This window comes from Hordeum vulgare, chromosome 2H, assembly GCF_904849725.1.
Source record: "Hordeum vulgare subsp. vulgare chromosome 2H, MorexV3_pseudomolecules_assembly, whole genome shotgun sequence".
Classification (NCBI taxonomy): Eukaryota; Viridiplantae; Streptophyta; class Magnoliopsida; order Poales; family Poaceae; genus Hordeum; species Hordeum vulgare.
The window spans coordinates 206,765,795-206,793,519 of NC_058519.1; the positions used below are offsets into that span (position 1 = coordinate 206,765,795).

At 50.8% G+C, this 27,725-nt stretch overlaps 1 protein-coding gene across 3 annotated transcripts; it reads left to right on the forward strand.

The window, feature by feature from the left end:
* LOC123425870 lies at positions 1-27,455 on the forward strand. Of its 3 annotated transcripts, XM_045109617.1 has the most exons (9): positions 1-354; positions 453-596; positions 5,313-5,465; positions 5,550-5,666; positions 19,470-19,547; positions 20,468-20,617; positions 24,052-25,878; positions 26,299-26,349; positions 26,475-27,455. In XM_045109617.1, the coding sequence occupies exons 1-9, from the start codon at positions 85-87 to the stop codon at positions 26,556-26,558; spliced, it is 2,874 nt and encodes a 957-aa protein (XP_044965552.1). In that variant the 5' UTR covers positions 1-84; the 3' UTR covers positions 26,559-27,455. The 3 variants fall into 3 exon arrangements, with proteins under 3 accessions (XP_044965552.1, XP_044965553.1, XP_044965554.1); XM_045109618.1 differs by lacking the exon at positions 20,468-20,617; XM_045109619.1 differs by lacking the exons at positions 19,470-19,547; positions 20,468-20,617.
* The last annotated feature ends 270 nt before the right edge of the window (positions 27,456-27,725 follow it).

Here is a 27,725-nt window from a genome sequence, read left to right on the forward strand (position 1 = left end):
AAGAAGTTGGCAACATCATTGGAACAAGAAGTTACCCATTGCGGTGCTGAAATATCACCAGAAAATTTACATACTTTTGAAGCGATGGAAGCTGAGGAATCGGAAGGGTATATCTCGAGTAAAGGTTCTGTCTTATTTGACCAAGGTGGGCATCTTAAACCTGAAGCATTGAAGCAGTACTTAATTGCTGGGGAGCGTTTCTACCAAAGGTCCAGTGAACTCGACAAAGAAATCTGTGGCTTTGAGACATCCATCAAAAGGCCTTTTTTTCATGTCAAGCCACTTGATGATGACCAACTTGAAAACTGGAACCTGTATCTTGACTTTGTTGAGAAGAATGGCGATTTTGATTGGGTATTTTTATTCTTGTACTTGTTCTTTTGTGCACAAATCTAGCTGCATCATCTGAGCCAGCATGTGATTACATCTCGCTCTTGGCCTCTCATTTGCAGGCTGTAAAACTTTATGAGAGATGCTTGATCCCATGCGCTAATTATTCTGAGTTTTGGATTCGCTATGCTGAGTATGTTGATGCCAAAGGTGGCAGAGAGATTGCAAACTATGCTCTTGGTCGAGCTTCATCATTTTTTGTGAAGGTATCATCTATTGGAGAACTATTTTGTTTGCTCATTTATTATTATTGTCATTAATAGTAGTAGCAGCTAGTGTAAGGAACTTACATTCTTCTGTATCTACTTGCTTTGCCAAGTACATCGAAGGCGGCGGAACCACTTGTGTTACATCTCCCAGGACCATGCATAATTCCCTCATTCTGCTGTTTCTAGAATCATTGGAAGATAGCCCTTTAAAATAAGTGTTAGGAAAGCAACTTGTATTCCCATGAGGCCATAGGCCGGTATATATACATGTACAGGTGGTGGACTATATGCAGGAAACCCCTTATATATTGGGATAAATACAAAAGGGTACATGACTTATATTATAACTCTAACACCCCCCTCAAACTCATGGTGGATGAACAACACTGAGTTTGGAGAGATAAAAGCCATGTTGTGCTCTAGTCTAGGCCTTAGTCAGGAAATCCGCCAACTGTAACTCGGAAGACACATACTGAAGAGCAATGACCTGATCCTGCACAGCAGCGCGCACATAGAAAGCATCAACACCAATATGCTTGGTGAGCTCATGCTTCACAGGGTCGCGCGCAATGCTAATAGCACATGTACTGTTAGATAACAGTAGATTCGGTGTAGTGACAGAAACACCAAAATCCTGAAGTAACCACCGTAACCAAGTCACCTCTGCCGTCAAAAGAGCCGTCGCTTTGACTGAGCAGGATATTCTGAGACTTAAGCGTCTGCTCGCTGCTTCAGGTTCTTCCTCGACGGGTACTGCTGGTTCTGTGACTGAGGCTTCCTGCACTGAGGAACCACCTTCTACACAGTCAAGTACATCCCCATGGGTTCTGAACTTTGGAGCTTCCTTTCATATGTCTTCTAATTCTTCCACTCTGTCCTCTCTTCGATCGCTGGATTCTCCTGTTCATGTCCTCACCGCTGATGGTACTCCCCTTTCTGTCGTTAGTAGAGGCAATCTTACCACTCCTTATTCTGTTCCTGATGTTGCTCATGTTCCTCGACTTACCATGAATTTGTTTTCCGCTGGTCAACTTGCTGATTCTGGTTGTCGCGTCATCCTTGACCTTGACTCTTGTTCTGTCCAGGACCGTCGCACGCACACTCTGGTTGGGGCTGGTCCTCGCCGTCGTGATTATGAGGGTCTTTGGGAGTTGGACTGGCTTCATGTTCCTTCCGCTGCCCACTCTATCGCCAGTTCTTCTGCTTTGGTCGCCTCGGCTACTGGTTCCTTCCAGCAGTGGCATCATCGACTTGGTCATCTGTGTGGTTCTCGTTTGTCTTTGTTAGTTCGTCGAGGTCTTCTGGGGTCTGTCTCAGGAGATGCCTCTTTAGAGTGTCAGGGTTGTCGTCTTGGCAAGCAGATGCAGTTACCATATCCACATAGTGAGTCAGTGTCTAAGCGTCCTTTTGATTTAGTTCATTCCGATGTATGGGGTCCGGAGCCTCCAGAAGGAATGGGCAAGAGCGGCGGAGCACTCGAGCGAGAAGGGGTCGGTGCAGCAGGTGGCGTAGAAAGAGCCCGAGCAGCGAGCACCGAGGGAACCTCCAGCAGACCAGCACCACGTAAGCGAGTCTCCTCAGCACGAATCTCAGAAAGCGCCTCCATGAGAGAAATACGGCCATGAGCAAACAACTGAGCACGGCGTGGCTCAAACTCCATACGGAGCCTAGACATGAACTCGTAGACGCGATGAAACTCCAAATCGGCCTGGACAGCCTGGCAACAGGGGCAACTACAACAACCAGCACTGCGGAGAGAATCAAGCTGGCGCCAGATAGCAGAACTCTGTGCATAGAAGTCATCAACAGTAGAGTCACCCTGTTGAAGAGCATGCTCCTGACTAACCACAGAGAGGTATAAGGCATCACCAGAGGGCTCATAGCGCTGACGAAGGCGAGTCCACATCTCAAAGACAGTAGGAAGGCCCAGAAACTCAGAGGCAAACTGAGGCAGAACACTGGCAGTGTGAACAGCTGCAGCACGGGCATCATCATCAAGCCACTGGGTGTAAACAGATAGAGCACCATGATACACCTGAAGAGCCTCCTCATAAGTCAAAGCCTTCTCCTCATAAACACGAATAGCAGCCTCATCAGCAACCTTAGCCGCATCCTTCGCAGCCTGAGGAGCATCCGCGGGAAGAACCGGTGGAGTCGGAGGAGTGGGAGCCACAGGAGGAACCGGACGTGGCGGACAACAGACCTCGCCAGAGAGAACTCCCCAGAGACGGATGCCACGCATGTGAATGCGCATGAAGCCAGTGAACTCGGTGTAGTTAGTACCATCGAAGATCACCGAACAGCGAGGGACAGCAACATAGCCCGATGCAGTAGGCATTTTTTTGTCTTTTTAAGGAAAGGAAATCAGTCAACGGGTCGGAAACCGCGTCGACAACAGAGAGAACGAGCCGATCTGGAATCGTTCTCGAGGGCGAGACTCGATCTGGAGGCCGCGTCGGTAGTGGAAACCGCGTCGGCTGGGGCAGTGGAAACCGCGAGATCAGATCGAGGCGCAGTATTAGCGGGGCGAGATCCGATCCAGGCGGTAGGTGGAGCAGGGCGAGATCGAGTTCCGATCCAGGCAGCAGTCGGGGCGGCTGGTCGCGTGGTGGCGGCGCGGAGTCGAGTCCCTCGGACAGCACGACACGGCGCCGCGCGGATCCTGGCGGCGCGTTGCGTGGCGCCGGGGGAGGAGCGGGATTGTTGGCGCCTGAACCGAGCAGGAGAAGACCTGGAACCACCGCGAGTTAGAGCAGAGTCGGTTCGGGGCGAGATCGAGGCGGGGCGAGATCCAGGCAGGGTCGGGGCTCCCTCCAGCGGTAGAAGAAGGGGTCCTTCTGCCACCAGGTCGAGGCGCAGTTGGAGCGGGATTCGGAGAAGAGACAGCCACGAGCCTTCGACGGAGACAGGAGCGACGGCGGCTGTGCAAGGAATTAGATCGGGAGGAGCACGAGTTGCGCGTGCTAAGAAAACCTAGGCTCTAATACCATGTTAGGAAAGCAACTTGTATTCCCATGAAGCCATAGGCCGGTATATATACATGTACAGGTGGTGGACTATATGCAAGAAACCCCTTATATATTGGGATAAATACAAAAGGGTACATGACTTATATTATAACTCTAACAATAAGAACCTGTAGCTTTTAGAACAGCTATAGCTTACACAGAAAGGAAAGTCATCCATTGTGCTGTAGATTTTTCCCGTCTCAAAGTTCACTATTCCCTCCAGAAGCATTTTCTTTGCCTTGCAATGCGGACTTTTCACTTTTCAGCACTTATTTGATTGCCTAGTCACCGCTATGCTGTTTCCATATCTGTTCATGTGCATTGGATTAATTACTTATTTTTTGCTTAATCTTAATGACAAATTGATAATACAACCGCTTTCAATGGTGTAGCACCGTGCATGACAAGTATTCTGGTGCTTGCTGAGGAGGAGGGTTTTGGCCGTCTTTCTGTTTTTCACAGGCGTGCATGTATGCTATATGCTAAGAACTGAGTGTGTGTGTGCGTGTGTACTTGGGGTTCTCTACCCCTTCTAAGGGTGGAATTCAAGTTGGCTCGTTAGAGCTCATTAAGATAACGAGGTAGCTCTGCTCAACTCATTAACATAACAAGCTCAGATTCAAACTCGTCTCGACTCATGTAACTCGCGAGCTAGCTCATTATAAACATGAATAACAAAATGTACATATTATGTATGCAATTAATCTACAAAATTATCTTTGTAGATACAAACTTTTCTTCACAAATCAAACAATCAACAATTTTGCACTAAAGAAACACTTGGACATTATATAAATGACAACAATCTACAACAATATTCGTACTTATCTCACGTCTCTTCTGATTAATGAGCTTAATGAGCTAAACGAATAACTCGTTAGTTGCTCGTTAAACTCGTTTTGTTAACAAGCTCAGATTAAAACTTGACTCGACTCGTTAGTCATCGAGTTTGAGTCGAGTCGAGCTGAGACATGAGCTACTCGTTTAGCTCCTGAGTTTCGAGTTCAAGTTCCAGCCCTAACCCAACCCCTTCCTTTTTCTTCTCTAATACAAAGCTACCCTGCTCTCCTGCCTGTTCAAAAAAAAAAAAAGATAATACAGCCACCTTTACATATGGATAGCACATATCTGTTTAATCTAGTTTTTCCATCTGAATATGAGATCACTTCCTATCTACCAAAGAGAAGATTTATCTGTAGCCATAATATCTTGCTAATCAAGATAGCTTATTATTCTAAGCCTACCCAGACAGCCCTAGCATTGCAGTTGCTGCTACTTAGATGCGCGAACTCCATGGGCCCTCTGGCTGCAGGTCAGCTGCCATATGCTGCTACTGTCGTTGTCCTGCCACAATGTGCACTGTGCACATGACACTAGCCATCATCCAATGAGTTAATCTTCTGTTACCATTTTGTTATAAGGGTTTAATGGTGACTCTTCATTCTAAGATGACATATTTTAGTACTTGAGAGCATCTGTATCTATTTTCAGTGAATTGGCATATATTTTACTGCCGCTTGCGGAATCTCTTGATGCATCTATTTATGTATTTAAAGAATGGTAAGTGGTGTAATCATACATTCTCAAAATTAAGTTACCGCCTGTCCATCAATTTTGTTACTTTTTTTTTTTACTTTAGAACATGTAGGTCCATGTTACCAGCCTGGATTCTGTTGTATTTTTACTCTTTATTTCATTCAAACAGGGAGTCCCGTCTTTCAATATGTACTATTCAATCTTCAAAGAGCAAATTGGTGATGCACCAGGTGCCCGCTCTCTTTTTGTTGAAGGAAGCAGTAATTTCACTTCAGATTTCTGCATGAATATTAATAGACTGGCCAACATGGAAAAACGCATGGTATATACTAGTTTTTTGTGCATTTGGTGCTGGTTAGCTTCTTAGTGAGAATATTATTCATTTACACTGTTCAACTGTTCACAGGGGAATACCAAAGCGGCTACTGAGATCTATGAGAATGCAATTCAGGATGCCATGCAAAAGCAGAACACTGAAGTACTACCGGACCTGTACACTAATTTTGCACAATTCAAATACGCGGTAGGTAATAGGGGACCTTCCACCGACATCAAGCATGATATGTACATCTTGTACTATACAATATACTTTTTGCTAAGGCATCTTATAGGCATCAGGTGCTATCTGAAAATAACTGCAGATTTTGGGTTGTTCCTATATCTGTGACGCTTTCCAAATTGCAGCGTACTGAAATTAAGTCAGGATAAACCCTCGCGTCGCTCCCTCCCCGGGGCGACACGGGCGGCGGCTGAGGCCCCCTTCCACTGCGCCCCCTCCTCACTCCCTTCCCCTCGCCGCCGCCAGTGGGCTCCGCCCGGCGTGAATCCGGCGGCGGCAGGACCACTTCTTCCCGTGGCGTCACTCGTGAGGGGGAGCTCACTGCGACGGGCAACGGATGGCGGGCGGCGTGTGTGTCGGCGGATGCCGGGGCGGCGGCCTCGGTCTGGGCTCCGGCGTGGCCTGGGCGTGGACGGCGTGCGTGCGCACGGCGGCGCTCGACTCCAGATGCATGTGTGGGGCGTGGATCGACGGCCGGGCGCGGCAGCGGCTGGCGCGCCACGGGCGCGGCGACCGGCTAGATTTGGCGGGCAAGGCGACCTGCGGGACGTGGCGGCTGTGCAGCTTGGAGCACGGGGCGCGCTGCAGGTGAAGGAGTTGCTCGTCTGCTCTGCTGCTCCGTTCGTGCTGCTCTGATCTGGATCTGGTATGCGCCAACTCTTCGATCTTGATGCTGTGCTTCATGTTGCGGCTTTGGTGGCTGCGGTGGCGGTGGTCGCGGTGGTTCTGCGGTGGTGGACGGCGGCTACGGCCAGGGGGTGGTGCGTGTCTGGTCACGGTGGGTCGTGGGATCCCGCGGCCAGTTTGAGGTCGGCCTTAGCAGTTGGTGGTTGCTGGGCGGCGGTCGGTGGCGGCAGGTGCTCGATGCAACTTCGGGAGAAATCTTTGCTTCGATCTTTATCGGAGCCGGCGACGACGGTGCCCGCGGGTGTCGTGATCTTTCTTGGAAGCGTCGCCGTGGATGTGTGCTCCTCCTCCCCACGGCTTGGGCTCCGGAGGGAAACCTCAGATCCTTTGGCTCGGGCGATGAAGGCGTCCTCGCGTCTTTCTCCTCCTTGGGGGCATCGTCTTGGAGCCGGCCACAATTGGAAGACTTGTGGAGTGCGGCATTTTTGCCGTGGGTGGCGGCATCTTCGCCACATGGTTTGCTGAGGTGGGGCGCTGGTTTCTGTTTGGCAACGATGATGGCGTTGAGAGGAGCTCGGGTTGCGGCATAGACTTTGGTAGTCGGTTCTTTCCGGCGTGTCCGAGGTGGTCTTCCGTGGGTTGCTTAGTTGCTTTGAAGTCGGTGCTGCTGTGGAGCGAGTCCAGGCGGTGACGATGACGGGCGCTCGGTGGTCGTTTGCGAAGGGCACGGTCGGTGCAAGTCTTGCATATTTCCCTTTGTGATACTCGTTGTCAAGGTCGGAGCTGTCGGCTGCTCGCTCGTGTGGTCATCCGGTGGCATGTGCCGTCGTGGTTTCTGTGCAACTGTTTGCGGTATGGCTTCGATGTTGGAGCTCAATGGTGAAGCCGGAGTCGCTCGTTCGAGGCAAGCGGTGATGACGATGACGCTTGCGACTCCATGGATGGTGTCTTTCTTCTTTGCAGGTTCGGTTCACATGTCGGTGGCCAGGTTGACCGGTGGTGCTCGTGTCATATGGATTGTGTATTGTATCGGTTTTAGCCTGGTTTTCCGCCAATTAACCTTGCAATTCTCTTCTTCTTAATCAATGAAAATGGCAAATCTTTTGCCTCGTTTCAAAAATAATAATTAAGTCAGGATAGACAGAGTAGCAATATTTGTCTTAGTATTGCAAATATGGGTTTGTTAGGGTCGGATGGTCCCACATTGGAATTGCAATGCGAGTTATACTAACATCTAATGCTTAGGTTCAAATATAAAAATTTACGTTAGTGTTAGCCAGCGAACGTCAAGTGGGAGAGGGGTGGCAAGCGAACGCCATTTGATGGCAGTTTTAGTTGTGAGGAAAGATCAAACGACGACAGTTTTAAAATGACAAATGCCCTCTCTGAAGAAACTGCCATGTTGCTTTGAAGAAACTGTCGTCCCCTCGCAACTAAAAATGGCACCTAAAATGTTCGCAAATGCCATCCTCCCTGGCGATCGTTCGCCAAGTTAACATGGTCCAAAATTTATGTAGGTCGGCTGTCAAATGTAGTCTTACTCCGTAATTAGAGTGCTGCTTGACGAAGCAAGTTTATTAGGAAAGAGTCCAGTCAATTTAGAGATTGTATTAGAGTTTGAAAGACTTACGGCTTGTCGATCAAGTCTAGCTACTATATAAAAGCGGCTGACCCCTCTCAGTAAAGCAGAGTAGAATATTATCATCTACTTTTATTTACTTTTCAGTAATTAGGGTTACGTCAGTAGTAGATCCTCCCAATTTGGTGTCAGAGCCGTCTACGATGGCGGGCAAAGAAACCGAGATCGAGTCTGTATGAAGATCATCATGAGGCAATTGGGGCCTTCACATACCAACGAGCGTAGGACTAGCTACTCCTTGCCGAGCTGGTGCAGTGCTTGATGGCGCTCGAGCAATGGCTGCTGGCCCTGCTCTGCCACCAGATTCCATGGCTGCAGCAGCTGCCCATGACACCACCTCGGGCTCCCAGGCCCTCCTCCCCAGCGACGATGCACCCCTAGTGCTTCCCCTCACCAACAACGCCTCCGGTGCCCCCTTCTCCAGCGGAAAAATTGCCGCTGGCGGACCGCTGTTTGTTCGGCAGATAGCCCACCCCGACCACCCCCTCGCTTTCCTGCCTTCCACCGCCTACCCACTGTCGCAACACAACCCTGTGCCAACTCTTGATGTTAGACTATCCTGTACATCCATATCGTATGTGTTGTGTATACCCTCTGTCATACGATATGGCGCGCGTGTGTGGTGATCGTGGCGCACCCCGACTAGGTAGTGGCACATGATCTGAGGAGGTGGAGCACCCATGATCTCTCTTGGCTGCCGGCTTGTAAACTGTATATATGACTCAGCCTAGTGCATAATAAAAGTGTGGTTGGTAGAAACTAGGGTTCTACCGGCCCTCTGCCTTAGGTTATAAGGGTAGGAGGGAGGTTGGAGGAGACGAGGGCGCCGCGGCCGGCGCGACGGCGCCGTCTCGGCGTAGGGAGGAGGCGGCGAGTAGAGGAGGCGGTGGCTAGGGTTAGGGTTCCGGCTCCTCTGGGAGCCGGGCAATAGAATTGTCTTATTGCTTGATTCCAAAATAACTGTTTACATCTGTTTATATAATCTCAATAACTTGGACTCTAAGATAACTAAGATAACTTGGACTCTAAGATAACTAAGATAACTTGGACTCTAAGATAACTAAGATAACTTGGGCTAAGCCCGTAACTGACCCTGCCCATTGGGCCTCCTCCGTTGGTACGTAGTACCGGTCATAACATCTCTCCCCGCCCGCGCAAACAGCTCGTCCTTGAGCTGGAAGCCTGGATAGTGTTGAGTGAAGTCGTCACGCTGCTCCCACGTCGCGTCCTCCTCAGGAAGGCCCTCCCACTGGATCAACAGGTACCACACCCCGCGACGTAGTTGGGCCTGCAACACCTTTGCTGGCCCCGGAAGAAGTCGCCCGTCGGAAGTCGGGGGTAGTGCCGGCGTTGCCGCCGGTGGCTCCCCACGGAAAGGCTTCAGGATCCCCACATGGAAGACGTCGTGGATGCGAGTACCGGCTGGAAGCTGAAGACGGTAGGCCACCTTGCCGATGCGCCCCATCACGGAAAATGGCCCGGCGTAGCGCGGGCCCAACTTGCGCTTAGCACGAGGGTCAAGGGACTGCGTGGAGCGGTGAACTCTGCGTCGCGGTAGCCACACCCAGTCACCCACCGCAAACTCTGCGTCGCGGTGATGATCGTCGTAGTAGTGCTTGGAAAACTGCTGAGCTTGGAGAAGGCGTTGGCGCACCTCTGCAAGCATCTCGTCCCGGCTGCGAAGCAGGTCGCCCGCCGCCTCAGTCCGAGCCGTCTCAGGGTCAACCGGCTGGATAGGCGGGGGCGGTCGGCCATAGACCACCTCGAACGGCGTGGCTCGCAGGGCGGAATGATAAGAGGTGTTGCAGCAGTACTCCGCCCATGCCAGCCAATCCACCCATGCACGTGGACGGTCACTTGTAACACAACGCAAATACATGGCGATCACCTTGTTCACCACCTCGGACTGGCCGTACTCATGCGGAGCTTCACGCCCGCCAGGCGGAAGAGATCACGCCAGACATGCCCCGTGAACACCGGGTCCCGGTCGCTGACGATCGAAGCCAGAAACCCGTGGAGACGGACAATTCCGTCGAACAAGGCACGAGCCACAGAGGCGTCCGTGTAGGGATGGCCGAGCGCGATGAAGTGGCGTACTTGGAGAAGCAATCGACCACCGTGAGGATAACAGGCTTGCCGCCTACCTTTGGAAGGCCCTCGATGAAGTCCATGGAGACATCAGCCCAGACTTGAGAGGGCACCTCCAAGGGCTGCAGCAGCCCAGCCGGACGCAGTGTCTCCGTCTTGTTACGCTGGCACATAACACAGGACCGCACCCAGTCCCAGACCAAGGCCCGAACACCGGGGATGTGGAAATCAGCACGGAGACGGTGGAGGGTCTTCTGCACAGCCTCGTGTCCGGCCGAGTGGGCCAGCAGCAGGACCTAGTGACGCAGATCGCCGTGATCCGGCACAAAGAGGCGACGCCCATGTAGAAGCAACCCATCCGCCAAGCGCCATGGCTCGGCCAGGTCGACGGCTGTGAGGCGCTGCCGAAGAAGCTGAGTGTCCGGTGCGTCGGAGGTGGCCCGGCGGATGTCCTCAAGGAGGGCGAAGGAGGGCCCCGAGCGGATGCAGAGAGCCGCCCCGTCGGAGTCGCCGGTGTTCGAGGCGTGGTCGGCGTCGCGGCGGGACAGGGCGTTGGCCACAGTGTTAAGGCGACCCGGACGATACTCCACGGTGAAGTCAAAGCCAAAAAGCTTGCTGATCCACTGGTGCTGGGGAATGGTGGACATCCTTTGGTCCAATAAGAATTTGAGGCTTTAGTGATCCGTGCGAATCCGGAACGACCTCCCCCAAAGATACGGGCGCCAGTGGCGTACGGCCTGCACCAAGCCAATGAGCTCCCTTTCATAAGCCGCGAGCTTATGATGGCGCGCGACAAAAAGCCTGCTGAAGAACGCAAGCGATCCGTCGCCCTGATGAAGGACGATGCCGAACCCCACACCTGAGGCGTCGTAGTCCACCATGAATGGCTGGTCAAAATCAGGCATCTGAAGGACGGGACCCGTCGTGAGGGCCTGCTTGAGGGCCTCGAACGCCTCCGTGGCCTCCGCATCCCAGGCGAAGGCGTCGCGTCGTAACAGGCGTGTGAGCGGGGACGCGATGAGGCCGAACTCCCGGATAAATTTCCGGTAGTACCCAGCGAGGCCCAAGAAGCCGCGGAGAGCCCGTGGCGAGTGTGGTGTCGGCCAGGCCGCGACCGCCGCCACCTTGTCGGCGTCCATAGCCACACCCTCGGCCGAGATGACATGGCCGAGGTAGGCGACTCAAGGTGTGCCGAAGGAGCACTTCGAGCGCTTAAGATGAACATGATGCGCTCGAAGCTCGTTGAAGACGATGGCGACGTGCTGAAGGTGCTCTGCCCAAGAAGCGCTGTAGATAAGAATGTCATCAAAGAACACGAGCACAAACGGACGTAAGTAGGGGCAGAGGACGTCGTTCATCAAGGCTTGAAAGGTTGCCGGAGCGTTGGAGAGGCCAAAAGGCATCACCAAGAACTCAAAGTGGCCGTGATGAATCCGAAACGCCGTCTTCGCGATATCGTCCGGATGCATCCGCACCTGGTGGTAGCCCGAACGGAGGTCGAGCTTGGTGAAGAAGCGCGCCCCATGTAGCTCGTCCAAAAGCTCGTCGACGACTGGGATAGGAAATTTGTACTTGAGCGTCATGGCGTTCAGGGCACGGTAGTCGATGCAGAAATGCCACGTGCCGTCCGACTTGCGGACGAGGAGGACCGGCGCCGAAAACGGCGATGTGGAAATTCGGATAATGCCCAAAGCGAGCATGAGTGCGCACTGCCTCTCTAGCTCGTCCTTCTGCAACTAGGGGTAGCGGTAGGGGCGCACCGCAACCGGCACCGATCCCGGCAGGAGATGAATGCGGTGGTCATACGCCCGGGCTGTCGGAAGGCCCTGAGGCTCGTCGAAGAGGTCGTGGTGCTGCTGCAAGAGATGATCCAACAGGGGGTGCTCAGGCCCTGTGTCAGTCGCTACCAGCTGAAGCTGCGGCGTCGCTGGAGAGGCGCCACGCACTGGATGCGGCGACCCAGGCGCCAGAAAGTCATCGTCATGGCGTCGAAGTCCCAGAGAGTGGGGCCGAGGACTTCACCTATGGTGACAGGTACGTCCCGGGCAATCCCATGGCACCGGAGGTGGTCACCGTTAGCCACGGTGACCCAGAGTTGTTCCCCGCCCGTCGGCTGGAGCGCTAAGCGGCGCATCGTCGACTCGGGCAGGAAGTTATGTGTGGACCCCGTATCCAGGAGGGTCACCAGGCGCTCGCCGTTGATCATCACTGGCAAGAGCATAGTCCGCTCATCTCGGATGCCCGCGAGTGCGTGCAGGGGCATGCCGGGGCGGCGTCAACCGCAACTGGGTCGGGCATGTCGCCGGGTCCGTTGGTGGCGGTGTCCTCCTCGATGAAGTCGTCCGCCTCCAAGTAGAAGAGGCGCGGGCATACATGGCCTGGGACGTACGACTTGTCGCAGTTATAGCAAAGCCCCTGGCGACGGCGTTCGAGCTGCTCGGCCGGGGTGAGTCGGCGGAAGGATAGTGGCGCGGCCGAAGCGGGGGCCGCCATCGGGCCCGGGGGCGGCCGCCGTGGGGATGGTGCTGTCTGGGCCGCTTGTTGAAGGGCCTGTGTGCGGCGCTCAAAAGCGCGGGAGTAATACATGGCCGTCTGGAGGTCCTGCGGTCCACGGAGCTCGACGTCCACGCGGATGTGATCCGGCAGTCCGCCCACAAAGAGCTCGGCCCGCTGACGAGCCGACACGCCGAGCGCGTGACATGCCAGGGTCTGGAAGCGGTCGGTGAAGTCCTGCACCGTGGAGGTGAAGGGAAGGCAGCCGAGCTCCGCCAGGCGGCTCCCTTGGATCGGGGGTCCGAAGCGCAGGAGGCAGAGCTCGTGGAAACGCTCCCAGGGGGCATGCCGCCCTCGTCTTGTTCCAGAGCGTAGTACCATGTCTGTGCGGCGCCTCGAAGGTGATACGAAGCGAGCCAGGTGCGTTCCGATGCCAGTGTCCGTTGGCCCCGAAAAAACTAGTCTCATTGGTTAAGCCAGTTCAGGGGGTCCTCGGTGCCGTCGTAGGTGGCGAAGTCTAGTTTGGCGAAGCGCGGCGGCGTGTGGTTAGGGCCGCCCTGGTGGTATGGCTCGTCGGCGCAGAGCAGTGGAGGGGTCTGCGCCGGGTACCCGTCGGGAACGGCAAAGCTGGGGGCCCCGCCGTACTGAGTGTGCGGCGGTGCCGAGGCCGTCGTGTAGACCGGCTGTGACGACTCGGTCACCCAGGCCGGTAGTGGCGACGGGGAGGGGGGAACCGAAGCTGGTTGAGCGGCACCCCTGGCGGCGGTCGGGCCCGGCCCGGAGGTGGCTGGAGTCGGCGGCGACAGCTGTAGGGTCGGCTGTCGTGGCCCCACCGAGGGTGGCGGAGGCAGCTGTAGTGGTGGCTGCATCGGCCAGACAGCGCGGCTGGTGGTGGCGCGGCTGGCTGCGGCCCGTAGGGCGCGGCCAGGTATAACCGGATGCCCTGGACGGTGGTAGCCAGGTCGCGGATCGCGCCGGTCAGCTCCTCCGGGTTGAGGACGGCCGGAGGCGGCACATGCAGGTGCGGCCCGCCGGCCGTGGTGATCATCGGAGTGGTGGTGGGGGACGACGGCGCAACGGTGGAGACGGGCGGCGGTGATGACATGATCGAACCAGAGCCTCGTGATACCAAACTGGTAGAAACTAGGGTTCTACCGGCCCTCTGCCTTAGGTTATAAGGGTAGGAGGGAGGTTGGAGGAGACGAGGCCGCCGCGGCCGGCGCGACGGCGCCGTCTCGGCGTAGGGAGGAGGCGGCGGCGAGTAAAGGAGGCGGTGGCTAGGGTTAGGGTTCCGGCTCCTCTGGGAGCCGGACAATAGAATTGTCTTATTGCTTGATTCCAAAATAACTGTTTACATCTATTTATATAATCTCAATAACTTGGATTCTAAGATAACTAGATAACTTGGACTCTAATATAACTTGGACTCTAAGATAGCTAAGATAACTTGGGCTAAGCCCGTAACTAACCCTGCCCATTGGGCCTCCTCCGTTGGTACGTAGTACCGGTCATAACAGTGGTTAATCTCTCCCCAACCTTCCTTGTTCACATGGTATCAGGCTCCCCCGACTTGCTCAATTCCTTTGCGCAGGTCGCCGGTCCTGCTTCCGTCGCCATGGACGACAATCCAGTCGTCTCACCTCGCTCCTCTCAGCACGGCGCCGATGGTGTTCTCAATGCCGTTCTGCTCGCTGACACGTCGCCTGCCTTGGCCGCTGCTCCGGGCGTCGCCGTGTCTGTCCCAGCAGCCCTGCCTGCGCCGGTAACGGTGCTGCCTGCCCCTCCGTCACTTCCTCTATCCTACAGACCATCGACATTTGCCGCCATGTTCCGGTCACCCTCGACCTCCTCGCCGACGACTACATGCAGTGGCGCCATCACTTCGACACCGTCATCGGCATGTTCGGCCTTCGCGATCGCGTCGACGCCACCACGACCCAGAATGGCAGTCGGCCGACCATGCCGTGGTGCACTGGCTCTACACCATTGTCTCGCCCAAGCTCCTCGACGCCGTCATGCAGGCCGACGATACGACGCTCGCCGTGTGGACCGCCATCCACGGAATCTTTCGTGACAATCAACTTGCTCGCGCCGTCTACCTTGACTCCGAGTGCCACACTGTTGTTCAGGGTGACCTGTTCATCATGGCGTATTGCACCAAGCTTAAGACGTTCACCGATCAGCTCTGTGACCTGGGACAACCGGTGACCGAGCCGCAGCAGGTCTTCAACCTCCTCCATGGCTTGAGCCAACAGTACCGCTCCGCCATCCCCCACATCACCTCGCTTGTTCCCCTTCCATCGTTCCTGCAGGTGCACTCCTTCCTCCTGCTTGAAGAGCATCGTGCCGAGCAGTCCGTGCACGCCCTTGTGGCCGGTCGTGGTGGTCCCCTGCCGTCTCCTGCACTTGCGCCAGGCAAACAACAACAACAACCAGGGGCAGGGGCGCGGGCGCGGAAATGGCGGGGGCAACACTCCCTTGCCGTCTCCACCGACTCCCAGTATCCTGCCCCCCCCCCCCCCCCCCCGCGCCAATTTGTGGACTGGCCTTGTCCAAGCTTGGCCCATGGCCTGGGGCGCGCCTGGAGCTGGTGTGCTCGGCCCGCGCCCTGGGACGCCTCACCTACAAGCTATGTTTGCATCTCTGTCGCCCGCTGCGCCTCCCATGCCCGGCTATGGCAGCACCCCTGCGCCCTACGGCGCCTTGCCGGTTTACGGCAGTCCTGGCGCGAGCTTGTCGACCGTCGCGTCTCAGCCATGGGACATGGCCTCGCTGCAAGCCACGCTGCACAGTGCCTCGGCCGGCCCCTCATCCTCCGGCAACACGGCGGAGTGGTACCTCGATTCCGGTGCTGCGTCACACATGACATCTTCCTCTGGTAATCTCCTCTCTGCATGCCCATCCTTCTCTACCGCATGCATCATAGTTAGGAGCGGCGAGCGCCTACCGATCACACATATTGGCACGGGCTCGTTAATCACTGGCACGTCGCCCATTCCTCTCCGCAATGTTCTCGTTTCACCCTCCCTCGTCAAAAATTTGCTCTCCGTTCGACAACTTTGCCGCGACTATCCCATTTCTGTTGAGTTTGACGCATATGGTTTCTCTGTCAAGGACCTTTGAACCAGGGCGGTGATTCTCCGATGTAACTCCGGCGGCGACTACTACCCCGTGGTGCGGCCCGCCCTCCCGTCCTCGTGCTCCTTCGTTGGCGCTGCTATGGCCGAGTTGTGGCACCAACGACTTGGGCATCCCGGGGACTGAGGGATCGCTAGAAGGGATGTCTAGAGGGGGGGGGGGTGAATGGACTACTAGACAAATTAAGCCTAGCCTTTTCCCAATTTTATTTGTTGGCAGATTTTAGCATTTATAGCAACTCAAGCACACTCTACACATGCAAGTCTACGAGTATAGCAGCAGAAAGTAAAGACATGCACATGTAAAGTAAGGAGTAGAGTTTAGGACGATCAAACGCAAAGATGGACATAGTGATTTTTGGCGTGGTGCCGATAGGTGGTGCTATCGTATGCCCACGTTGATGGAGACTTCAACCCACGGAGGGTAACGACCGCGCGAGTCCACGGAGGGCTCAACCCACGAAGGGTCCACGGAGAAGCAACCTTGTCTATTCCATCATGGCTTACGTCCAGGAAGGACTAGCCTCACTCGGGGTAGATCTTCACGAAGTAGGCGATCTCCTTACCTGTACAAACTTCTTGGTTCAACTCCACAACACGAAGTAGGAGGCTCCCAAGCGACACCTAACCAATCTAGGAGGCACCACCCTTCAAAAGGTAATAGATGCGGTAGTACGATGAACTCCTTGCTCTTGTGCTTTAAAAGATAGTCTCCTCAACACTCAGTCACTCTCTCACAGATTTGGCATGGGTAGAAGAGATTGATTGGGTGGAAAGCAACTTGGATGGATTGGGATATCTTGATCTCAACACATGAGTAGGTGGCTCTCAGAAAAATAAATATGGCAAGTGTATGTGTGTTCTGAGTGCTTCCTCTGCGAACGAGAGGTGGTGGATGGGTATATATAGGCATCTCCAAAAATCAACCGTTACAATAATATTACCCAACTCGGTGAAGCCGAAGTAAAACTCGGTGACACCGACTTGTACAAAATGTCGCAACCATTGTTTATAAAGCGTCCCGCTTCAGACGCTTAAGCGACAAGGCGCCCTAGCAGCGCCTTAGATATTTGCCTGCTTTAGGCGCTTAAGCGCCCGCTTTAGGCGCTTAGGCATCGCTTAAGCGTTAGAGCGGGTGGTGCTCGCTTTAGGTTGCTTTGCCGCTTTATAAACAATGGTGGCAACTTTTGTATTCTCGGTGAGACCGATATAGAAATCTCGGTGGTACCGATATGGGTGACCTATGGCAGTTTCCAAATCTTGGTGTGACCGATTTCAAAACTCGGAATTTTCGATTCTTGAAAACGACATAACAGAAACTTGGTCACTGATTTCGGTGGCACCGAAAGGAATGTTGGTGGTACCGAGACTCTAGGGTTTGGCATAGGTTCTGTCTGGGGAAAATCGGTATGGCCGAATCGAAATTCTTTGTGGCACTGATTTTGATGTTTAGGCTTTGGACAGAGAATTTTGTGGGAGAATGGATGAGTATTTTTGGTGGCTATCTCTAAGCACTTGAGCAACCAATTCATCATAGATACCTCATCCCTTTTAATAGTATTGGCTTTTCTATGGACTCAAATGTGATTTCTCACAAATATAAAATGTAGATCTTGTAGCTTGAAGCTTCGCCAATCATTCCTTTCCTCTTCTTCTTCTTCTTGAAAATTCTCCTCACAATCCTTTGCCAACACTTTCTGTGGACTATATCTGAAATAAGCTAGATTAAACTATTAGTCCAAGAGACAATGTATGTTATCATGAATTATTAAAACCATCAAGGGAGCATATGTGTTTTCAGGGACGCCTCCCTTCGCGCCGTTGCCGACCGCCTTCCCCTGGAACTTAGCCGCTTCGCACCTGTCTGCCATGCCTGTCGCCGACCGATTCTGTCGAGGCATCATCTGTGGCCATGGCGGCGAACAGGGTTTTCGGCGACGACATCGGCGATGAGGGATGAGGACGGCGAGCAAGGAAGGACATGGGCAGCGGGGCGGGGCTGGGAAATGGAGGGCTGAGGCGGGAGGGTTTTGGTGCAAGGGGAGAAGTCAATTTTGAGAGGATTTGGGATGGGTCTGGCTTGTCGGGTCCGACGTGGCGGTGTGTCTGGGCGTCCCCATATCCTCCCCAGATATGGGCCGGGTATGGGGAGTGCTGGTCAGTCTGGGCGTTTGGGTCGGATATGGGGTGTCCAGTTGGATGTGGTTTTTTGTCCGTTCAATGACCGGTCAGCCCACCCGGGCGTTTGGGGCAAGTAGGGGGGGGGGGGTCCGGTTGCAGATGCTCTTAGAACTCAAATTCCACCCCAATTTGCTGCCCACCTATCAGCAGCAGCCCCACCACAAGCAGCTTTCCCTGCAGCAGTCGTAGATCGCTGTCGCCTCTACCATCTTAACGCTTCCACCGGCCAACCGATTTCATATGCCGTTATGGCCGCGCACCCTTCATAACCCATGTATGGATCCACCCTGCACATTACCTCCCTTTCGCCCCTGCTTGACCATCACCTCGGCTTAGTTTGGGTTCCCTGTTCCGCGCTTCCACAAGCTCAACTTCCCAACGTATGTGGCTCGGTCGATCCTCTTGGTTGGCTCAATAGGTGCAAGTACATGTGAGGCTGGCAACATGTAGACTGCAGCCTCTACCGCCTCACATTGATGCCCACTTCTGGTACTTATAGCTCGAGTGCAATTTTGGCACATCTAGACTGCAGCCTCTACCACCTCACAATTTCTGGCGTAACGGCCAGGAGCCGATGGCTGTGGCCGGGGTGTTATGATTAGTATGAGAGCCGACCCTCACGGTTACACGGGCTGCATCGGTGGATGAAGAATCACGAACATAAGAATTTCTGGTTTAGCATGTTCCCAGAAAGAAGATACTTTTTTTCCATTCCAGAAACGAGGATGTGTGCGGGTCATGTGTGCGGGCATGTGGTGCATGTGTCCCGTTGTGGCCGTGTGCCGGACTGGACGCAGACGTGTGCCAGGAGGGAACGTTCTTGCTGGGCCGACGAGGACGTCGGTTCCTTTTAGTGACGGTGTATGTGAGATTCTGAATGATAGACTACCCATATCAACAAGGTGCACCTTCTTTTCCGGGAGCCCATCCAAAAGGAACCTCAAGTTAAGCGTTCTTGGCTTGGAGCGATTTGAGGATGGATGGCCGACCGGGAAGTTGATCCCGGATGCGCATGAGTGAGGACAAAATGTGCAGTGAAGACTAGTGTTGGCTTATGGGGCCAGTCTAGATCTCTCGCCAGGCGTAACACCCGGGAACCAGTGGCTATGGCCGTGGCGTTACAGAATCCCACGATGGGGAGGTAGATAATCTAAGCTCTATCAATGAGTCTATTCTTCACTAACCCTGGAGAGGAGGTGGGGGTGGGGTATTTATAGTCCAACCACAAAGGGGCAAGTGGGAAATGGGTACATGGGCCTTTGGCCCGTTTACTGAGCACAGCTGCACAGGCAGGCACGTCCTGACAGTCCGGGCTGACTGGCCCGGACAATCCAGGTGTAGCGGACGGAAGTGTAAGCGGGGTGCTATGGATGTCCGCTGTCCTGCCAGTGCCGTGCTCTGAGTTATATTTGGGCCTGGCGGCCTGGAGTGTCACATAAGATGCAGCAAATAATTGAGTCCTGTGTAGTATATGGTCTCCTGACCTGTAGTGTCTATATACACCAGTTGATGTTTCTGCTTTTAGTTTGGGCTGACATATGTTATACTTAGTCATAGCACAATTTTGCTTTCATTTTTGGCTGATTATGTCATGTTCTACAGGCAAGTCATAGCATTGATGGAGCTAAAGAAGTCTTTGTCAAGGGAATAAAACAAGCACCCTGTAAACCATTGATTAAGGTGCATGTCTTTTTTTCTTTCTTAAGAAAACACTGGGCTTTATTAACTTGGTAGCACAGACAAATCGCTGAGCACACTAGTTTATATGTTTGGATCCAAGTCAAGCCAAACATCAGTTGTATCCGGGTCCGTATAAGCACCATTAGCAGCTAAGGCATCAGCTACTATATTACACCCACAATGACAACAGACAACTGTGAGAACTATAATACTAGTAAGAAGGATAAACTTTGAATCCCTGAAGATGACACCATGTCTTGGCCAATCATGTTCGTTGCTTCAACGCCAGCTTGAGGACAGTGGCATCAGTTTCGAGCACCACCCATCCCATTCCTGCATCAGAAGCAAATTGCAATTCATAAGGGCCTGTTTGGGACTGCTCTACTCCAGAAAATTCAGCTCCGCTCTAAAAAAACATAAGCCAAACGGGGTAGCTTCATGATATACAGCTCCACAAAAAAACTAGAATCTGGGATCCAACTTCCTGTTTTTTATGAAGCTCTCTAGGTGGTGCTCCATAAAATTATAGAAGTTGGAGTTGGAGCGAAATTACCCACCACTGCCACCCGTAAGTGGATACCCCTTCGTTTCTCCCCTCTCATCCAATCAAATAGATCCTTTCCACCAAATTTTCCATTCGTGAAGCTGGAGCTGGATAAAAGCCAAACGTTCTCTTTGAAAGAGAACTTCCGTATAAAACTGCTCCAAAGTGGATTTGGTGGAGCGGAGCTAGTTTTGATGGAGCAGAGCGGTCCCAAACAGGGCCTAAATACAAGCATGCGTAGCATCCGCTAGATTATATAAGCCTCCATACCCGTTCCATGGACAGTGCCATTTATTCTTAATGAACATAGTTTCACTTTTTATTCTTTCCTGTCTGGAAAGAGACCTGTGTAATACCTTCTGTGATCTTCCACTAGGGATTCATACAGTTCATGAGTACATACGGAGGATCTGCAGAAATACCTCTGCTTGATTCTGTTATTGCTAATGCCGTGACTCCTGGATCTGGTGTATCAACAGCTTTAAGCCCTGAAGACCGTGAAGATATCTCGTTGTTGTTTTTAAAGGTTAGAGAGTTACCAGCAGTTCGCATTGTGTATCTTTTTGTGCATTTCTTTAGTTCGGGTACATGTGTATCCTTTGCAGTTCGCATACTTGCAGTGTAATGCACACTGGTGTGCACACTCCATTTAAATCCACTTTTCTAAGTGGATCGAGTAATCATTTCTAAAATGAAATTCTATCTCTTTCTTCTTGTTCTCCACTTTATATTATGGGATTCAGTAATCTGAAGTATAAGTGAGTTCTGTAAAGTTGTGTGGGAGTCATCTCACTACATTGTACGTGATAGGTGGGCATCACTCAATGTGAATGTAGGTAACAGTATGTTGTAGTGCACTGGAACATAATATCCATTTGGCAGTGTATATACTATCCCTGAATTTTGATGGTATCTACTGTAACACCTGGACTGTAGAACTTCGAAAGGCTTGACTTAAGAAGCTAGAGCACTGAACCCATACTTTGGTCTCGAGGGTTGTTTTCCCACCATGACAGATGATGTGGCATGGTTTTAAGCTTGTTATGAAGCGCAGTCACCCAGCAATATATAAGAAATCTCTCTCCAGAAAAACAGAACACAGCACTTTATAAATAATTGGCTTGAGAACACTCTTAGATTCGTATGACGTAGTTTCATATAAAGTAGAATAGTATTTGGTTTGTGAGTAGTTTTACGTTAGTATCACAGCATGGACCTTGTTTCAGTAATAGAAACCCCAGACAGGCAAAGGCTAGGATACTAGATTAGTGCCACGTGACATTGTATGACTTCTGTTTCTGGGTCACGGTGTTGTCTTGGACGCTCCTGGTGCCAGACCTCTGAGTAGCTCTATGTTTTTTTTTGTTCAGTCAGAAGGTCTCAGAAAGATGTGAATGACTGCTGAACATAGTCGACCTTGAATCAATCCATTGTCAGCTGTTAGATTGACCACAATCAAAGGTTAGATCTGCTTCCAGGCTCTAGTTAAAGATTGGTACACTATATAGGGGTACAGATATCTGTCTTACCCCGTACAGCCATGCTGTCTGGGCAACCTGGCTATCTTCAGCATGGTAGTTATCCCGTTGTGAATTAACAAGAAATAGTCAAAACGGGGTTTGATGCAAATTTTGCTGACACATTCTTTACTTAAGATCATGAAAGAAATGCATTTTATTATGGGGTCTGCTACGCATCCATCGGTGGATGTATGTTATACGTCCGCCACCTTTATGGCCGTTGGGTCTACACGTGGACAGCGTCCGATCGATGTCCTGTCACGCCCCGTTTGTCCCTTCCTCACTCATTAATTCCCGCAACAACGGCTTTGTTGCAGAAACATTTATAGCAGAGGCTGTGTTGCAGATTCCCGCAACAGCGGTTTTGTCACAGAAACATTTATAACAGAGATTGTGTTGCAGGTTCCCGCAACAACGGCTCATACATACTTGTTGATCACCTGCAGCTAGTTCATCACTATGATGATTTGTCTGACCTCTTATTTGCTTATCACTGTTAAGCTTCATGCACTAGGCAACGCAACCAAAAGTCCGAACTGATGGAAAGGGCTAGGCAATCTACATATACACTTGAACAGCCCGATCTGGATCCTGGCGGATCGGGACAGAAGCTGGGCGGGCATTGACGGGAGCCAATCCAGCAGAGCCGATCCAGTGGCAAGATGAGATGGAGCGGCCTTCACGGGAAACGACGAAGGGTAACGGGGTGGATGGCAGCAGCAACCGTAACAAGAAGCAGCGACGACCGGCGAGAGATAACGGCGGTGAGGGAAGAATCAAGCACGAGTTGTGCGTGCGAAAAAAATAACCTAGGCTCTGATACCATGTTAGGGAATATGCACTAGTCAACGCAACCAAAAGTCCGAACTGATGGAAAAGGCTAGGCAATCCACATATACATTTCAACAGTCACCAACTAATCATTTATCCACGATACATGACTTATGCTCCTAGCCTTCATTGTGAAGCGAATTATTCTTCCAGAATTGAGATATTGAAGTGGCTGAGAAGGGACGAGAAAATGCTGATGTCGATAGCAGGCCTAGGAGGCGGAAGGCTTACACTGAAGAGAAATTCTATCTAGAAGCGCCGCACCGTGGACGTCCCATGTGGCGGCTTGTGTGCTCTCTTGCATGCATGCATGCAATGATGTCATGTGATTCGTTCTAAATGACCGGAATTCAAAAACTTTTATCTCTTAAATCGTTAATTCGATCGATGATCCGTTTTCATCGTTGACTTTGTTTCGATGAAATGTTCAAAACTAGATCCCATGTCGACATCTTTCGATAACTTTTTTTTTGCTCATACTTACCACATTTGTTGCACTTACTTGTCATATTAGTAAGTACTTATTTGTCTGATAAAAAATAACTTAATCGTCAAATTTTTGGAAATTGCGTATAAATATGACATCTCGACATAATCAAAATGGCAAGCACAAACAACTTTTTTTAGGCGATTACATGCAAAAATATGACAACTCAACATATTTAAAACCGATGACCATTGAGAAATCTTTTTTGGTCATCGTTTGTAAATATGACAACTCGGCATAGTTAAACTAGCATCTTGACAACTAAGTTTTTGTAAAATTAGCAACTATGTAATTTTAAACTACTACTAGTAGTACTAGTAATAACCAGATGCATTTAGCTAGTGAATAAGGTCTGCCAACACATGTTTTGTGTGTGACACTTTTTCTACTGATTTTCTGTGTAAAGCTTTGCATGCAATGCATATTTTTGTGATGCCATCTGCATATCCTTCTAGCCCACGCTGCTGTGTGCTGCAATATGGATACATGCGGCACATGGTTCACATCGAGAAAAAATGGCAATTAAGTTATTTTTTCGGACAAGTAAGTGGCTAATAATACGACAGGTGAGTCTAAAAATGTGGCAATTATGGATGGAGAAAAAAAGTTCTCGAAACATGTCGACATGGGTCTAGTTTTGAAGATCTCGTCGCGACAAAGCCAACGGTGAAAACAGATTGTCAATTAAATTAACGGTTTTAGAGATAAATCTTCTTAAATTTCAAGGCAATAGAGAGAATCTTGATGACGTCATTGCATGCATGCATGATAAGGAGATGAAATTAGCCGCCGCATGGGAAGACTCACATACGGCGCCGCTGTGTAGTTAAGTTCTACATTGAAACTCCATTGTCACTTGATGGAGGATGAATAGCAGGGGAGCTGTGTCAGATTCTCTTATGTCGTACACGTGTGACATTTAGTTAAATCTTTGCTGTCATGCTGTAATGATTTGAACTGACTGATGTAGTGGCCTAATATTTGCTCTATTTTGTTAGCATGCTGAGGAGAAGTACTGGCGTACAGTCTTATTTCCCACTCACAGAGGAAAATTAGATTCTTTCTCGTCCGTTATCTCTTGCATCTTTATATTGCTGGCCTCAACTGGTTTCCTTCTTGCAGTTCGTTGACCTTTATGGGGGTGTCCAAGAACTCAGAAAGGCATGGGCTCGACACAGCAAACTTTTTCCTCACAACACAAGGAACCCGTCACAGCAGTATTGTACTCCTGACTGTAACAAGAGAAGAATAACTGAATTTCTGAGGGTTGCTCATGACTGTTCTCGAGAAGGCACGATCACATTGAAACAGTCACCCAAAAGTGAAACTTGTTCTTGGCTAGTTGATAAAGAAGTTGGTTCGCAAGTGGACATGGATGCTGTCAATTCAGCAGAAGGACAGGGATATGGTGAGCAGAACATAGTAGGGTGTGTTGATGCGCAACAGGAAGTTGGCGATACAGCTCACAGTCAACACAGCTTGGACAAGTATGGAATTCAAAGCCAAATGTTTTCACATGCTAGCCAAGATATCAGTCATGATTTAACTGTATGCGAGCAAATTGACCAGACAACAATATGTCATGCTTCTGTAAGTGAGAAAGCCGCCCAAGCTGAATCATGCAATTATGATTCTCCTTCAAATTCAATTGCTGATCCCAAGCAGATTGATGCTCAGGACAAGATTAAGGCCATTGAGCTATCTGCAGTTGATCATCATCCAGGAGCAGTATGCTCAAGATCCGAACCATTATCTGGGACACACTTACTCAAAGGAAGTCCGTCCGGTCCAACTCCAATATTTTCGGAATTAGAGAATAAGCAACTTGAGAAAATCCAGGTAAAGCTGGAAACAGAGCATGATGTGTCTGTCAGTAATGCAAAGCCAGAGAGGTCTAGTGATAATCCAGAAGCAACTGAATGTGCTATGGAAGTCTCTGCGCTCAGTCAAGACCATATTCAGTCTTCACAGACACAAGATCTGTCAGTCTGCGCAAAAACTTCCAGCTCAGAAATGGCAATAACACAAATTACCACATGCTCTCAGTTTTCTCCCGACAATGCAGTGACTGCTCAAGCTCCACTTCAGCACCACATGGATAATTCGCAAACGTACCAATCCATTAACCTTTTTCTGACTGGACAAAACATGCAACAGATGCAGCAGCAAGGGCCTGCTTATGCAATTTCTCAGAATATTCATACATCCCCACATTCTCAAGTTCACCCCGTCGCACAACCGAACCAGGGAAACCAACAGTACATGGAAATGATGCAAGGGTATGCATCCCAGATGTGGCAATATTACCAGCAACAGCTGTATCACCTGCAGACTCAGCATAATCAGCAGATACAGAGTTTGCAACAGCAGCAGCTTCCAACCGAGCATCTCCAGCAAAGTTTTACACAACAGGTACAACAACTAAACCAACAAATGGTACTTTGGCAGCAACAGGTCCAGCAGCAACAACTGCAACAACAACAACATGCACAACAAGTTCAGCAACAGTCTGACAAAACACAGGGTGATATTCACTCTTCTTCAGGGGATACTAAATGTGAACAAAATAAACATCAGCAACAAGAATCTGAAATTGATCATCAAAGCCAGAAATTCCAGCAGCAGCAACTGCTTTATTTCCAGCAGCAGCAGCAGGTGTACTTTATACAGCAGCAACAGCAAATGTACCAACAACAACAACAACAGCAGCAGCAGTTAATGCAGCAGCAACAGTATCTCTCGCAGATGCCGCAGCAGGCACAAGACGTGGAACAACAGCAGCAGCTCTTTCAGCAGCAACAGCAGCAGCTTTATGATCAACAACAGAAGCAGATGGTAGTTCTGCAGCAACAGCAGCAACAGTTTGCCCAACAACAGATGCAGCAGTACCTGCAACAGCAAGCAAACCAACAAGTGTTCAAGGATCAGAATTGTGAGCTAAGTCACCAGGTAGCTATCTTGCTGTACCTGATTCTGCTCAAAGAAGGGTAGCAGTTGGTGTCTTAACCTGAGTTGCTCTGCACTCTGTTCCCAACACTACTTAAAATCAGTGTGACTAATTCAGGACTTCCGGCTACTGTCCATGATGTTACAGAAGTTATGTTAGTACTAGTGGATACCAAGTTCAGCTCTATGTCCACTCTTGCTGATATGTTAAGCTCACATCAACACGTCATAAAATCCATCTCGCCTTATTTCCCGACATATATTTTTGGTAATTCATGATATGTGACATCACACCATAGAATCAATATTGAATATTTGCCATTGTCTTCTAGAGGAAAGCGTGGCACAACTAACTTAGTATTGAAACGTGGTAACTTTCATTTGCCAATTGTGTCATCGCTGAGCATTTCTGTATCTTTTCAGGATGCAAGGAAGAGGCAGCTGGAGCATGGTCAACAATCTGAAGCATCACAGGTTACATTCAATATCAACGCACTCGGATGTTTGAAATCAGTTTTGAAGCATGTTTTGTCCTTAAAGCAACAGGTCTTTGCTTGGGTCTTAAATTTGCCTCGGTCCTAATTTACTGTCTCCTGCAGAGTGATGGTTCCAAATTGCGGAGTGGTGAGCAATCTGAGTTGTCCTACCCATCAACTCCACAGTCCCAATGTTCCAGTCATTGAAATAATCCATGTATGTTCCAAGCCAAGGATCTATGTTCGAAGTGATTGATCTAACCATTTCACACTCCGATCCATCAAAGTATTTTGGAGAAGGGATGTTTCATCTGTTCCATTCCCTAACAGTATTCCATGTGTGAGTGGTGATGCTGAGCTTCCCCTTTCCCCTGGTGCAGAAGCTTGAAAGGGCACGATTGATTGCTCAATCTAACACATTGAATGTTGGTGTTATCCTATAGCATTGTGTGCCTTCTTCAAGAACAAGGGCCAAAAATATGAAAAACTAGCTTATGCTGAAATGTGAAGTCATGAGGAATGTCAACTGTGACTGACAGCTTGCCATGGTTCATATCATGAGCGCGTTTCTGCTGAAAGAGCATTTGGATATGCTGGGGAATTATACCTTTCTTCACTAACTGCGATAGTCTGATACTACCTTTCTGCAATAGTGGTATACCACTCTTCAGAACTGCAGTTGGCGAGACAGGAGAGTAAGGAAAGCGAAGTGTACAATGCCGACTAGAAAATGTGTAGTTCTGCCCTTATCTTCTGTCAGGCTGTGAATTAAGCTACAAATGATCAATGCACTGTGTGGCGTGTCGGAAGCGGTATCAACGGTTCATCGCGGATCCAAAGGTCAAGACATAAGGTGGCGCTGTGGAAATTCCGACAACACCCCTGATGGCCGGTCGCGCGTCCCTCTTCCTCAGCGCTGCGCGTCCCTCTTCCCCTCTGGCTATAAAGCCATGTAATCTCTTCTTTACAGTTTTATGCTTATTCTGTATCGGGGTTGAACCCTAGCCGCCGGTGGCGAGCGACATTGTTCTTTCATGTGCTCAGTGAACTGAAACCTTCCGCAGTTTTTCCTTGAAATTAGTGGAGTTCTCGTGTTCTTGATCATCCCATGTTCCTTTAAACAAGCCAGTGCTTGACAATTGGTATCAGAGGCCTAGTCCTTCCTCGGCAAGGGGCGGGCGCAGAGAGAGTTAGATCTTAGATCGGAGGATGTTGAAGGAGGCGGCCGAAGTGGCAAAAAGCAGGTGCTGACGGGCCTTCTTCCTGGTTGCTGGAGCATCTTGTTGCAGTGGTAAAACCCCAGGCTTAACATGGCCAGTTGTGCGTTGCTGGTGGCGGTAGGAGCAACGGTGGGGGTTTGAGTAAGGTAAATTC

Excerpts from the sequence above, each read along its gene's own strand:
- LOC123425870 (XM_045109617.1), top strand. The coding sequence starts at position 85 with ATGGAAGCTGAGGAATCGGAAGGGTATATCTCGAGTAAAGGTTCTGTC. Across the intron at positions 20,618-24,051 it reads TCTCGTTGTTGTTTTTAAAG|TTCGTTGACCTTTATGGGGG; the intron begins GTTAGAGAGTTA and ends TCCTTCTTGCAG. Across the intron at positions 25,879-26,298 it reads ATTGTGAGCTAAGTCACCAG|GATGCAAGGAAGAGGCAGCT; the intron begins GTAGCTATCTTG and ends GTATCTTTTCAG.